The sequence below is a fragment of the Lepidochelys kempii genome, chromosome 2 (genome assembly GCF_965140285.1).
Source record: "Lepidochelys kempii isolate rLepKem1 chromosome 2, rLepKem1.hap1, whole genome shotgun sequence".
Lineage (NCBI taxonomy): Eukaryota > Metazoa > Chordata > Testudines > Cheloniidae > Lepidochelys > Lepidochelys kempii.
In genome coordinates this window covers 91,383,433-91,397,210 of record NC_136381.1, presented here as the reverse complement: position 1 = coordinate 91,397,210, position 13,778 = coordinate 91,383,433, and the positions used below count along the sequence as shown (strand labels likewise).

Here is a 13,778-nt window from a genome sequence, read left to right as displayed (position 1 = left end):
AAATATATTTGTTAATCTTTGAAATAGTGCCCTCTGGAGGTGGGTAACTGATAAATCATTTGATCTTTTTGTTTTAATTCAATGCAAGGTTTTCAGTATTAGTCTAACAGTAACCTAACCAGCTCCTGCACCCTAACATGGAATTGTTCACCACTCATACAAACTGGCATCTCTTATTTTCTATACCAGACACTGCATTTGTGATGCTGCAGTTCCTTGAGTGGAAGCCTCTAGATAACTGCAAAAAATGCTTTACTTTTTATTTGACTACACGCTGCTTCATCCTTTCCTCTAGGATTGATGGAGTTTCTAATTCTTATCTGCTCCAGTGACAGAAATTTCCCTTCAAGGTGAAAGAGCTTGTCATTAAATAGCCATCAGTGCCAATGAAAAAAGGCCATTGCTACAGTTTCTTAGCAGGATTAGCAGGCAACTGGTCTGTCTTGCATACGAACTAGGATTTTGTGAACAGGCATCTCAGCATACCAAGGGAATTAGAGCTAAAGTAAGAGGAGTGGGGCGAAACAAACTTGGAAAAATTCCAAACAGCCCTTTTTCATGTCAACATATCAATGGTAAATGAGACGTCGCAGAAACTGCAGCTCGGGAGTTCACTATGTTTCCAGGTTTGGCCTTGTGGTGTACCTCCAAAAGTCACCCAACTTGGTACCTAATCAGTAAGATACAGTCAGTGCACTGAGGTGTATATGTGAAAGCCTTCATGACTTTTCTTATTTTCATGATCCAGAATCCCTGCTAACAATTTCATTCATGTTCAGCGTTCCCTATTCTGCTTCCTATCTATTGTTCAGGTTCCTAGGATAACCAGTTTTTTCCCAAGGATGACTTTCAGATCATTTTTTTCAACCATACAAACAGCTTCTCTGCTCAGCTCTCATCCCTTTGAAGCAGCCCTGGTTGGAGTGGCAAGGGCTATGTATTATCTGTGTGACAGAGCTTTTACCAGCAGGTGGAAACTCCCAAAGGTTTGCCTCTTTATGCTGGCTTTGGAGATTATCTTTACAAGCACATGCCTTCTAGGAGCACTTCCTAAACTGTGGCACGCATTAACAGCTTAGATTGGCACACTACTCCTGATTGAGATTGATTTCAGTGTTTGTAGAATACTTGTGTGTGTTTAGATCCTTCAATCACCTCAAGGGAAAAAGAAATCAGTTGTGAAAGGACAGCAAACTAAAAATGCAACATCATAAGGTTATCAGTGGGACACGTTTTCCAAATCTTAAATATACAGCACATGAAGATCCACCAGCCTTCACAAGCAAAACCACTGTGATCCTTGGACTGTGTTGAAAAGATTAAGCTGTTTGTTGCTTTAACAGGACATACAGTATCATGGAATAGAATGGCATTTCTAAGCAAAATATTACTTAAAACCCTAACAATGGTTTTAGTCTTTGATGCACTTAAGTATCAGAACTTCCAGCATGATCAGTAATTGGCTTGCACCAGGTTAGGTCAACCAATTGAGAAGAAAATAAGAACTCCCCCAAACCCATTTTTAGAACTGAACAGGAAACAAAAATTTTTAAGGTTCTCAAAGTTGGTCGGGGGGTTTCCTCCCATTTCTGGTCCCAACCAGAAAATATTGCAACGCTATCTACAGTCTAGAGATATCTAACTGAGTAGTCCAGACTGAAGATGTCTAGTTAGGCATAGACTTTAGAGTGCCTAACATAATCTGAATTGCATAACTTTTGTATTTCACCCAGCACTTGCAGATGCAGTACTTCCTTGCTGTGACGCTTTTGAATACATGGTAATGACTTGTAATGCAAAGTTTTACAACACATTGAGTATAATGAATACATTAATATGAAACATGTACTGTTTATACATAAGTAGCATGAGCTCTTAGGTGAGGATATATTGAAAATAATCTACAAAGCGCTTATTTCGTATTATGGATATTCAGACTACATGTTGTTCTTGGTATAAATTCACCACAGTTACACTATAATAGCTCTGATTGAGCCCTTGTTATGCTGTGACTGCATAGTCAAAATATTAAGCAAATTCTTTATAAGTTACTTTTCTGTACTTAAAAAGTTAATTATCTTTTAACATGGCTTATTTTTTTCCATTTAAAAATAACCACACTAAACTGTCTTTAATATCAATTGATGATTGGATTCAAATCCAGAAAAACAAGGACATTCAGAAGCCAGGTTCTGTCCTTAACACACTCCATTGAGTGTAGGTATTGCAGAGGACTTAGGATATTACACACACTACCATATGGAGCCCCTACACATGGACAAGGATTATGGATAGGAGTTAAAGCTAAAACTCTAAAATATTACTGTTTTTGTAAACTTTAGTCGTTGGTTAGTGTAATTTTGATTAGCTTACTTTAAAGACTGAGCTAATGTTGAAATTAAAGATTTGGCGTGTACTTATTTTTATTCTGAGAAGGAAAAACATTTAAACATTCTTCAGAAATCAGTATATCCTTTAACTTTTCTTTAATGTTGCATTAAAGCTTTGTTGTCCTTATGTAACCGCTGGAATTAAAACATTAGCATTTAAACAAGTGAACGTTTTCCATGTTCCCCCTTTTGCCTGCTGGCTAGTCACACAAATTGTAATGAAAATTAATTTTGATGGTTGCAAGAACAGATCCACATGATTCTTCTGCTACCTAGTAAACACCGGAAGTACTAGTTTTACAGGAACAAAGTTTTCTTGATAAAGCATTTTAAGAGATTAAAGAAACATATTAAAGAGGCTAAACTTTAAAAGTTGAAATGGGTATTTATTATGTCATCAAATATGCAACAAATTAGTGTTTAAATATTCATCATAATGAACATTTTGTTGTCTAAGGGAAGAATTAAATATGATACTTGATTATAGTAAAGGAAAAATATCCCTCCTATAAGGAAATAGCTTTCTAAAAGACTGAAAACTGTGATTGATCAAAAGCATTCAGTAAATCTCACTTGCCACAAACACCATCCTAACAACCCATCCTGTCGAAAATAAGTTTCTCAATGGCATTGCCTGCCCCACATTCTGTCACCCATTATTCTTCCTCTCGGTCCCTCCCAAAGCATTGTTGATATCGAATAGTGCTGTCATCATCATAAGGATCTAAAATACAATACTGACAGCTAGCTGCTGGTTACTTGGAAGTTTGCTGCTAATGAAATGACATATTTTGTTTGTTCATGGAGTTTTACACCTCACAGCAAATCACATTTGGTTTTGATAGTTTGTTTTTTCCAGAAAACTAAGTGTCACCAGTAAGAACATACCCCAGAGGTTTGGCTTGTCTAAGAAAACCAAAATTTTAGCTTTTTGTGGGTACCTTAGACAGAGTAAATTTTGTTTGTTCCTTTTCTAGGTAGATAAGACAACATAGTTTCTAAAATGCTAATGTTTGCCAGGTCTGCAAGAGAGATCAAAATATTTTCTCTCTAATTGAAAGTCAGAACAGAATTTTAAGACTATCTATTTAAATTGAGCACTTTACCACTAAACTGAATCATCACTCTGATTTATAAATTACATTTCCAAGCTGTCTGTAGAGTGCTGTCATCAGTGCCTTTGTGTGTACAAAGGAGATTTCCTGTATTTATTCAGAGAACGTTAAATTTCTGTGTCACTTCAGCACCATAGCCCCTCTGGGCTAAGTGAACAGGTGCACTAAGCAAAAAGTGATGGGAATTCCCAGAGCGGTTCTGTCTTTCTGTTAGAACCATGCAATCAACCTCAGGGCTGGATTACAAATGGGAACGAGGCTTTTTATTCTGTGGTACCAAAGTTAGAGGCCATATGCTCAGGGTTGCTGTTCTCTTAAACGCACTTTCACAGATGGGCAGTAGTTCCATCATAAGTAGCCTGGGTGTAATTCCCTGCTAGTAAGAACACAACAATGGATTAACTGTTTTGCTCAAACTTTATATTTTAAGATTATTTTAATAAAGTTTAAATTGACATTATCATCATCTTGGAGGGAAGGAAGACTGTTTGTATTACTGCATATAATACATTTTCTATGGTTTTGGTCTAGATTTTGTTCACGGGATCTAATTATAACCATGATTACCAATATGTGGTACCATTGAATAAAAATTCTTTTGGCGGGGGCTACTAACTGCTTTCTGGGCACCACAAAGTCTCTGAGATGCTGCTTGTCTTTAAGCAACATACTATCAAAGGGAACCGTGCCAAGAAATATCTTTTACACCTATGTATCAAATCACCTTGTGTCCTTTCAAATTATAAAATGGAATTGTAATTGGCTAAAACAAATATTCATAATAAATAAAATCAAATAAATGGAAACAGGTGTCAGATGATATAAGTGCTCATAATAAAAATTGCACAATATCAGTCTCTTAGTTGGTTTGAAACTCTTGTGATGCCCATGGATCAGCCAGTGCTATTCCGTTTTTGGGTTCTGAAATCTTTTCTTTGAAGTTACTAACTAGGTGACTGGCTTTCTAGGCTGAAATCTTGAAAAGATGATGGGTTACATAGTAATGTAGATTTTTCGTTTCCAGGAGGAGTTTTGTTACCCAGTGGAATGCCTGGCTCTGACAGTGGAGGAAGTCATGCACATTCGTCAGGTGCTAGTGAAAGCAGAGCTGGAAAAGTATCAGCAATATAAAGATGTCTACACTGCCCTCAAAAAAGGAAAGGTATGCTTGTTTCAGATGATCTACTGAGAGCTGTTAGGGAGGGAGGTGAATCACACAGATTCTAGTCAGTGAAAGAATACGAGTTGGAACCAGAATGCAGGTGCCGGATTTTCATTAGTAATTGACCAGTCTGACTTTCAATTTATATTGGAGAAACTAAACTTTCTCTACATGAGGTAACAGAGGGGCCAGTTTCCTTGGTTTATATATGGAAATGTCAAAAATTTGTATTGGAATATCACGTTTGTTTGACCCTCCATACAGACACAGTAGCGTTTACAGTAGTTGTTGTGTGCTCACTCTCTCTCGCTCTTTTTCTCTTTTTTTTTTTTAGCTTAAATTTAATAAAACATCCTTCCCTCTAGACTAGGGTGGGCCAACTTTTTGGCCCGAGGGCCACATTGGGGTTGCGAAATGGTATGGAGGGCCGGGTAGGAAAGGCTGTGTCTCCGCAAACAGCCTGGCCTCCGCCCCCTATCCGCCCCCTCCCACTTCCCGCCCCCGACTGCCCCCTTGAGAACCCCCAACCAGTCCAATCCCCCCTGCTCCCTGTCCTCGAACTGCCCTGACCCCTGTCCACACCCCCAACCCCTGACAGGCCCCCCAGTACCCTCGACCCATCCAACCCCCCCATTCCTTGTCTTCTGACCACCCCCTCCTGGGACCCCTGTCCCTAACTGCCCCCCCCAGGACCCCGCTCCCTGTCGTGCCCCCCGGGACCTCATCTCCCCTACTCCCTGTCTCCTGACCTCCACCCCATCCAACCGCCCCCTGTCCCCTGACTGCCCCCCCAGGACGTCCTGCCCCTTATTCAACCCCACCTCCCCCCCCCCGCTCCCTTCCTTTGCCGCTCAGAGTGGCAAGACAGGCTTATTTGAAAGCCTAGGAGGTGGGCGGGCGCAAGCCGCGCTGCCCACACAGCAGTGTGGCTGCAGGGGAAGGGGGACAGCGGGGGAGGGGCCGGGGGCTAGCCTCCCCAACCGGAGCTCAGGAACTCGGCAGGACAGTCCCGCAGGCCGGATGTGGCCCGCGGTCCATAGTTTGCCCACCTCTGCCCTAGACACAGACATACACAGCCATACTACTTCCTGTTTTTTTCTGGAGAGACCAGAGCTACAGGTAAAATAGGATATAATAAAAGTTTTACAATATAAAGTATCTTTTTTTTTAATTCCCATTTAAATCAATGGAAGCTGTCACAACCAAGTCCAGTTCCCTTGTCTTAATGGACACCAGTCTGTTGTGAGTGGACCCAGCTGCTGACTCCCACATGCTTCTAAGTGCCTTGGGTCTGGATAGTGTCTGGTCACTGTTCCTAGCTCTGGGTTTCTCAAGCATGTTCCCAAGTGCAGATCCCATGTCTGCTACCCTTCTTGGGAATTGGGACTCCATTTGGACCCTAGAACCAGTGACGCAGCCCTACCAAGTTCCAAATTGTTTACATATGTTCCACCTCTCTGTGAGTGCTTTGAGCTTCCTGATTTGCCCCTTCAGGGACAACATGGCAGGCAAGCAAGGAACACAGTCTTAGCAAAGGAATTTCTTAACCACAGACACTTTACTCTTAACAAAGCACAATGAGGGAGCTACAGATGTTTGAAAAAAAAATTCTGAATACAGCCCCCAGTCTGATCTCACCCCTCCTGCCGGTCCTGCCTTCTCTGTCCTTAGCCTGTTCTCCCGGCATGTAGCAGTGGACAGCTCCTTCACATAGGGTATTCCCACTTATATAACCCCTTTGGTAGGTCCTGTCCCTTCCTCGCATCCCACCCCCACCATGTCTCTGTTTCTGTGCAGATAATATTTCTTTTTATGGTTGGGCTAGCAGTAAAGAGATAAACAGCACTGCTGGCTTTCGATTGCTCTGTGCCAACTTATCAGATATAGTCATTCAACTAGATCTGAAGCCCCCACTACAAAATAGTTGTGCTAATCCCCATTGGAGATTGCAATACAACATGAGGGTCGCACTCCAACATGAAGATTACAGTATAAAGTGGAGCTCTGGAAACAAAATGGTACCCACAAAACAAGACCAGGTTCACAACTTGACCCAGAGCCCCCAGTCTGTCACAGATGCTTTCCCTGTGTAAAGAGTGTGGAACCCAGGCCCTTATGTATGAAAGAGACAATGAGATATGTCAGCAAATTCTTCTCATTCATTTAGAATAAAATGAGTGAGGAATCTTTTTTTCCCCTTGCCTGGCTGAATTGTATATTCCGAGTTTTAAAGCAAGTGGGATGATTTTAAGGCTGCATTGTCCTCCAAAGGTAAGCAGGGTGCATTAATCTCACACGCTTATTTTTTTTTTTTGAGCCTTAGGCATGACATTCAGAGGCTCATGTGTAACAAGCTAAAAGGAATTTAAAGCTTCTGGGAAATCATGCATCATGTGCCCCAGGGGGATTTAATATCAGAGCACCCATCTGCCAGTGTATTTTTTTTCCATAAATTACAGATCATGAAAAAAAAATTTACAGTGTCTCCTTTTCCTCCCCTGGGCTCCTGCACATTAAACAAATCTATCCCAACTTCAGTCTGTGCGTCTTCACCGAAGGCCCGGTTAGAAGCATGCAATTTTATTTCCAGGACTGAACTGCTAACATTGCAGTCTCTTCTGTTTACAATTTCTTTAGCTCTGTTTCTGTTGTCGAACAAGGAGGTTTTCTTTCTTCACCTGGTCCTACACCTGTCAGTTCTGTAAGAGGTGAGTTTTTGCTCAGTGTGAAATGTCAGGATTCATACCCCATTGGTTTCTGTTTTAATTCACAGTGTTGTTTGGTTTTGGTTTTGAAATGTATTTATGGTCAGAAAAACGACTGTAAAAATGGCTCTTCCTTATTCAACATATCTGCTCCCTTAAAATATTCATATTCAGAGCTGCTCAGGTTTTAGAATAAAACAGTAACAGTACTCCTCTGTTAGCCCAGCAGAGCCCATATGGGTACGAGGCAATTAGATTGTACAGAATCCTCATTACTGGGGGGTGACATGTGAACCCAAAAGAACAAAGAGAATTTCAGGTTTAATTTGAGTTGGTAGTATTGGCAGTTGGGGGAAAAATGTTTACTTGTAAACTGAGCAAACTTTAAGGTGATAGTCAATAAGGCAGTAAATATGGAACTCTATGCACCCCACACTGTCTTACTTAAGTAACATTTCTTTACACTGAATGATTCAGACTTTTACTTTCCTACACAGGCCTGTATGTTCACAGTGTTGCAAAAAGGTAAGTTCAGGAACCTACTATTTGTTCCTTTCAGAAAGGCTGTGTCTTTGGTAATGATACTTCACACTGTCATTCTCCTGCTCTTGTAACAGATGCGATTGCCATCAAAGCCATACTCCACCCTTCCTATCTTTTCTCTGGGACCTTCTGCTTTGCAGAGAGGAGACAGTTTTATGAGACCAGAAAAACCCTCCACCAGTCACCACCGGCCGCTTAGGAGCATGTCCAGGTGAGAGACATTCCTAGTTCAGCTTCTGCTTCTGGTAGCAGCTCTTCATAAGATCTTCTCAGTCTCTTAGTTGCTAATGAGACATAATCTACTAGGCTTTGTTTTTGTAGTTTGTTTTAATTTTTCAAAGTTTGTCATATCTTTTTAGAAACCCAAAGATAAATGTCTTTCCTTACCAATTTCAAGATTGAGGTTTTTCCTTACATTTCTCGTGGAACAAAACCCATCCTGATTACTTTTCATTTACTACTTAGTAAATATAAACTATATTTACTTACATAAGACTTGCTGACATGATATTTAAAATGTGCTGTGTCCCTTGTCTATACTATAGCTGATGACAGTAATATCAGTACAGCTGATAAATATTGTCACTTTTTTTTTCTAGTGTAGATGGATCCTTAGAAGAAAAATCCGTATGTTGTTGGTAACTGAATAGGGAAATGCTCCCTTATTAAACAATGACTTACACATGTCAAACTCTTTCTACTCTCTAGCCATAGGTTTGTTTCGTTTTGGCTTTGGTGATAATTTATCTTTTGGTTTTACATTTTGAACACAGGCTGCTATTAAAGCTAATCCCAGAAATAACATTTGGATCAGGTCAGGCTGTAGATCCACGGACCCCTCTCTCTGTGTGGAAGTCTGTCTGCCAGGGTGCCTACACGCAAATTAGCCAAATTAGGACATCCATGTAGTCATTCATAAAATTCTCTTTGCCAAATCATGCTTTACACTAGCCTTCACCGAATAACCACATAATCTTATTGACGTGTCTTCCCATCTCCATCCTTTCCTTGCTGCTTTTTTGCACTCTCCTTAAGTCAGGGACAGCAAGACTTGGGACAGGAATAGCATATTCTTTCTCTTTGGAGGTGTTTCCATTCGTGTCCAAAACTGGGCTGAATGGTAAATAATGATAATGAGTAAGGGACGGATTCTTTGTTTTTCAGGTTGTCCGCAAAGTCTAAGTCTGTGGATAAATCAAATGAAGATCTACAGTTTCCCAAAGAGTTAATGGAGGACTGGAGCACCATGGACGTGTGCGTGGACTGCAAAAAGTTTATTTCAGAAATCATCAGCTCAAGCCGGCGCAGCCTCTCTCTGGCCAACAAACGAGCCAGGTTAAAAAGGAAAACACAATCATTCTGCATGGCATCACCAGGCAACTCTGAATACTGCCCTTCTGAGAGAACGATCAATGAGATCTGAGTCTTGTGCCTTTTTCTTTGCTTTTGTCTTCATGAGGTCAGCATCTGTGAGAAAGATCACTGAAACTACCCTTCCCTTTGTTTTACTTAACGAGCTTGAATTTGCATTAGATCACAGGGTTTGCTATTCTACGGTTTCCACAGACTCTACATTCCTATCTATAGATAATGATAAGTAATAGGTCAGCCAATAACTCGTTTGCACTGGAAGGAAACAATAGTTTGAAAATATTCCCTGTGTGTGTGCGCGTGCATTGTGGAGATAGAAACCCTTTATTTGCATTCAGTTTTTCATCATTCCTTGAATTGTTTTTAGGACAGGAGCTGAATTGTATTCCTAAAGGAGAACCAAATCTAACACAGGTGTCAATGTTAGCACAATTGTAAGCAGTAAGTCATATTGGCATTACCGACCTAATAGTGTTCATGTTCTAGTTTATATGGCACATGGAACCATGTTGTACACCAAAAACCTAGTGTGGGCTGTTGGTCTCATTGTCTCACAGCACAAAACCTAGAAGGTTTTGCTAGTGCTATCAACATTATCTTTCTTTCAACTGTTGTTACTGCTCTGAGATCATGGTTCAATGTGGAACTTTATAATGTCTGTGTTCTAGTGTAAAATATCTCAGTAGGCTGTATGTCCAAATGGTGGGCCATTTACCCTGAGCTGCTGTACTTCTAAGCCCTGGTGTAATTAGAAGCGTCTCCTGTGCAGGTAAGAGTAGTTGATTCCTTATTTTGAATGTATTGTGATTATTATTTTTGGTAGTCGTAGTTTTAGCAGTAGATAGAGCTGTACACTCGATGGGGAGGGTGGGAAATAAGAGAGGCTTCTAAGTTTAACTGAATTCCTGTAAAGTATGTAACATGGTTACCCAGAGAGGAAGTATGGGTAATATGTATATTTGTATTATAGTGGAACACACAAGCACTGCTATTATTAAAAGTTCAGGAGCATATCCATTATAAATCCCATTTTTCAGGGGTTTATAGTTTGGCTGTAAAATTTAGGATCCTGATGAAATTTGGGACAACTGTGTCTCAGATTAGGAGCACTTTGTTTTGCTTTTTAACAAACTTATGGAGAAAAAAGTCTACCTGTTAAAAGTTTCAATAATGTTACAATGTTAACAAACATCACATGCTTTTTGCTCTTTTTTATATTCAGATGTTTTGTTTTTAAAGCAGTTAAAACATAATTAGAGTTTAGTCCATAATATGGAGATAAGTTAACACAACCAAGTTACTAATACTTGAAAATCAACTACTGTGCGTACACAGTAACTTTTTCATAACATTTTTCATACCCAGATTGACATTTAATATCAATACAGTTCTGTATTATATAATATCATAGTAGGAAAGATTCAGATCTAAGTTATTAACATTTCTGTACTAGAGATTGATGAGAGATACCTCAGAACTGCTCCAAAGTAGCTGAGACAGGGTTTTTGTAATACAGTTAAGGTTGATCTGTTTTCAAACTCTAAATACATATTTACAAAATAGAATCTCTTGAACCAAATATTATGCATTTTAAAAAGTCACTGGGAGCCAAATCCTAGACTTGATGTCGGGGCTCTGGGTTGATGATGGGAGTATGGTTCCCACATTCCACTGAGCAACATTAGAGCCACTCTGCAACTGCTGCTGCACCATCCCTGCTGTGTGGGAGGGGAGTAGCTACCCACTGGGACCACCTTCACAGGCTTCCCAAATCCTCGCAGTGGAGCTGCCCCAGTTTCACAGTAGGCTGGGCTCCCTGCCCCCCAAACGTGCAGGATTTCCCCTTTCAAGGCATATTTGCAAGTTAAGTTGTAATAGCTCCAAAGCAGCTAGTCTGCTATTAGGTAAATGTGTGTTTGGGCTGTTCTGAAAAGCTTGTACAAAGGGCTTTTTAAACCCATCCTGGGACACATCCATTCTCATTTTCCTTTAATCTTATTTACATAGTGGGGGTAATAATGTTAAGGGTTTGCCTGAACTGATGACCTCAGGAAGTTCAGAGTTATGTGTGAGTCCCCATTCTTAACCCTTTCCTTTCTGCAGAGGGCCATGCAGCTGTTACACCCTCTGTCTGGGGACCTCAGGACGATGGGTCTTTCATATTAAAGCAGGGGTGAAAGTAACTTAAATGACTTAACGGTACGCTGGAGCCCTGAGCAAGGGGTGGGGCCTCAATTGGAAGAGGCGGGGCCTTCAGAGCCCCAGGCCCTTTAAATCTCAATTTAAAGGGCCCAGGGCTGTGGTAGCGGCGGCTGGGCCCTTTAAATTGCCAACGGAGCCCCAGGGCTCCCAGCTGCCTCCGCTACCCCAGGAGTCCAGCAGCGGGGATCTGGCGACAGTTTAAAGGGCCTGGGGCTTCAGCCGCTGCTGGGAGCCCCAGACCCTTTAAATTGCCGCTGGGGAAGCCAGTTTGGTACGGCGCACCGGCTCTTGCTGGTACTCTGTACCGGCTTACTTTCACCTCTGTATTCAAGGAATTACAATATCTTGATGAGTTAAGGACCTATGACAGTGGGGTAGCACAGTGCAATTCATGTGAAATGGGTAATAAAAGATCCCCCGTTAGTCATGGTAGCACTTTTTTTGCCACTTGTGTTTCTGTGCCAAAATCAATCCCTGCAGCCCAGCTACCCACCCATCCCTTTTTCCCTTGCTGTATTGCCTAGTAATCACACCAGATGACCAGTTCCCAGGGAAGCACAAGGGGCTTTTATTTTAAACCCCCATTATTCTGTGTTTAATTTTTCTTGGGAAACATCCCCCTCTACGCCCCTTACATCTATTTACTGCTCCTCTTCATGGCCCCTTGGAAAAAGCTGCAGGAGCAGGAAACGCATTCCTTGATGTCTCTGAGGCTCTCAGGGGTGCAGAGTATCCAGCATGTTTTTCTTTCTATTGGGAGGGGTTTGTGATAGAAGCCATAGCCTCATAATGCCTCACATCCAGTATATGAGCAGTGAAATCAGACTCCAGCCCTGCAGATCCTGGGCCATCTATGAAGGCCTACTCCTCTGTGCATCATCCCTGCTCCCTGCAGCATGGCTTCCTTGGTGAGATATTCTCTCCCATATCAGTGCATCCTCATAGATGCTGTAGAGGAGAGCTGATGCTGCTTCTAGCATCATTACTAACTTTGTGGTTTTGAGCTTTCCACCTCACCGTTCATGCTAGTGTCCGAAACCCATTCCAAGTGTCAAGGACCAGTCCACTTTACCTGCGTACCTTATCAAGCTGCCCACAAAGTCCTATTTATGGCTTAAATTTCATATCTGTGTCAGAATAGAAAAACAAAAGTTTGTAAATGTCTGTAATATATTTATTAATATTTAGAAAGCTGTCATGCATTGAGCAATGGGAATTGACTTTCCCATGAAGATTTAAAAAGAAAGTGAGTCTTATTTATATGTATATTGATTATATTATTAGATTTAAAGTTGAGCCTCTCTCCATAGACATTGTAAAATGAATTTCTGTTGAAAAGACTGTGGGACTAGCACAGCGAGCTCATTTCAATGAGTTTTTAAAATCTTTTTTTTTTCCCTCTGTGTTTAATAAAACTAGGACTTGTATAAGTGCATCAGAGACCCAAAAGGGGTTTAAAAAAATGTCATTGACAATGCAATGGTCTTGTATTTTATACATGAAAACAGTTCTTGAGAATTCAAAGCCAGCTCAGCCTTGCTAACAGCTGCAATGAAGGTAGCAAACAGGCCTTTGTGGCAGCTCTTATGTGTATAAAACAAATTCTTTCAATGTTCATGGTGACGATATTGCTTATGGGGTTTTTTCATTAAGTCCTTTATTGAAGAAAAAAAGCCTGGGGACAATAAAATGTCTTTGGAGCATAGCCTTTGTGTGTATTAATTATTCATGTGCAAACTATTGTAAAGAAAAATTTGAACGGCCTTTTAGGATTTTGTAAAAGTCAAATGGTTTTCTTCTGTAGTGTTGATGAGTAAGATTTTCACACTTACTGGGCTACATGAAAGAAAGGCAACAGGTCAAAATAGTCTTTAGAATAGCAATATAACTGCGTATGTGACCCACTGGACTCTAAGCATTAAAGTATGTTTTGCATTAAAATACTGCTTCTGCTAAGCAGTAGAAAAGTACAGTATGACCAATTCCTACCAAAACCTTCCATATCACAAGCTGAAGAGCTGTATATACTTTTAACTCTTCCTATATGGATCAGTTGTGCTGAACTTTTTACAGAATCTGAAATAACTACACACAACCTATCTTTTTGGAGCCTGTAGTTGATGTGCATTGTGGGAGACGTACTAGGAGTCTTTCAAAGACCAAAATGGAAGGCTATCAAGAAATAAAATACACACACACCATAATTTATTTTCCAAAAACCAGTCTGTTCTCTGATTCTCCCTTCTAGGATTGGCTGCATAGGTAGGGAGGTGGGGGAAGCTCCAACTTT

At 40.7% G+C, this 13,778-nt stretch overlaps 1 protein-coding gene across 3 annotated transcripts in view; it reads left to right on the top strand.

The window, feature by feature from the left end:
- The window catches only part of SPIRE1 (spire type actin nucleation factor 1), a 172,854-nt gene extending 159,661 nt beyond the window's left edge, over positions 1-13,193 (top strand). For 2 of the 3 annotated variants that reach the window (XM_078851582.1, XM_078851581.1), the window contains 5 exons: positions 4,530-4,667; positions 7,305-7,375; positions 7,870-7,897; positions 7,990-8,126; positions 9,080-13,193. In XM_078851582.1, the coding sequence (XP_078707708.1) occupies positions 4,530-4,667; positions 7,305-7,375; positions 7,870-7,897; positions 7,990-8,126; positions 9,080-9,338 (633 nt within the window). In that variant the 3' untranslated portion in view covers positions 9,339-13,193. Of the gene's footprint in view, positions 1-812; positions 987-4,529; positions 4,668-7,304; positions 7,376-7,869; positions 7,898-7,989; positions 8,127-9,079 lie in introns of all 3 variants that reach the window. The other variant, XM_078851580.1, reaches the window with a different exon arrangement.
- Positions 13,194-13,778: the final 585 nt, after the last annotated feature.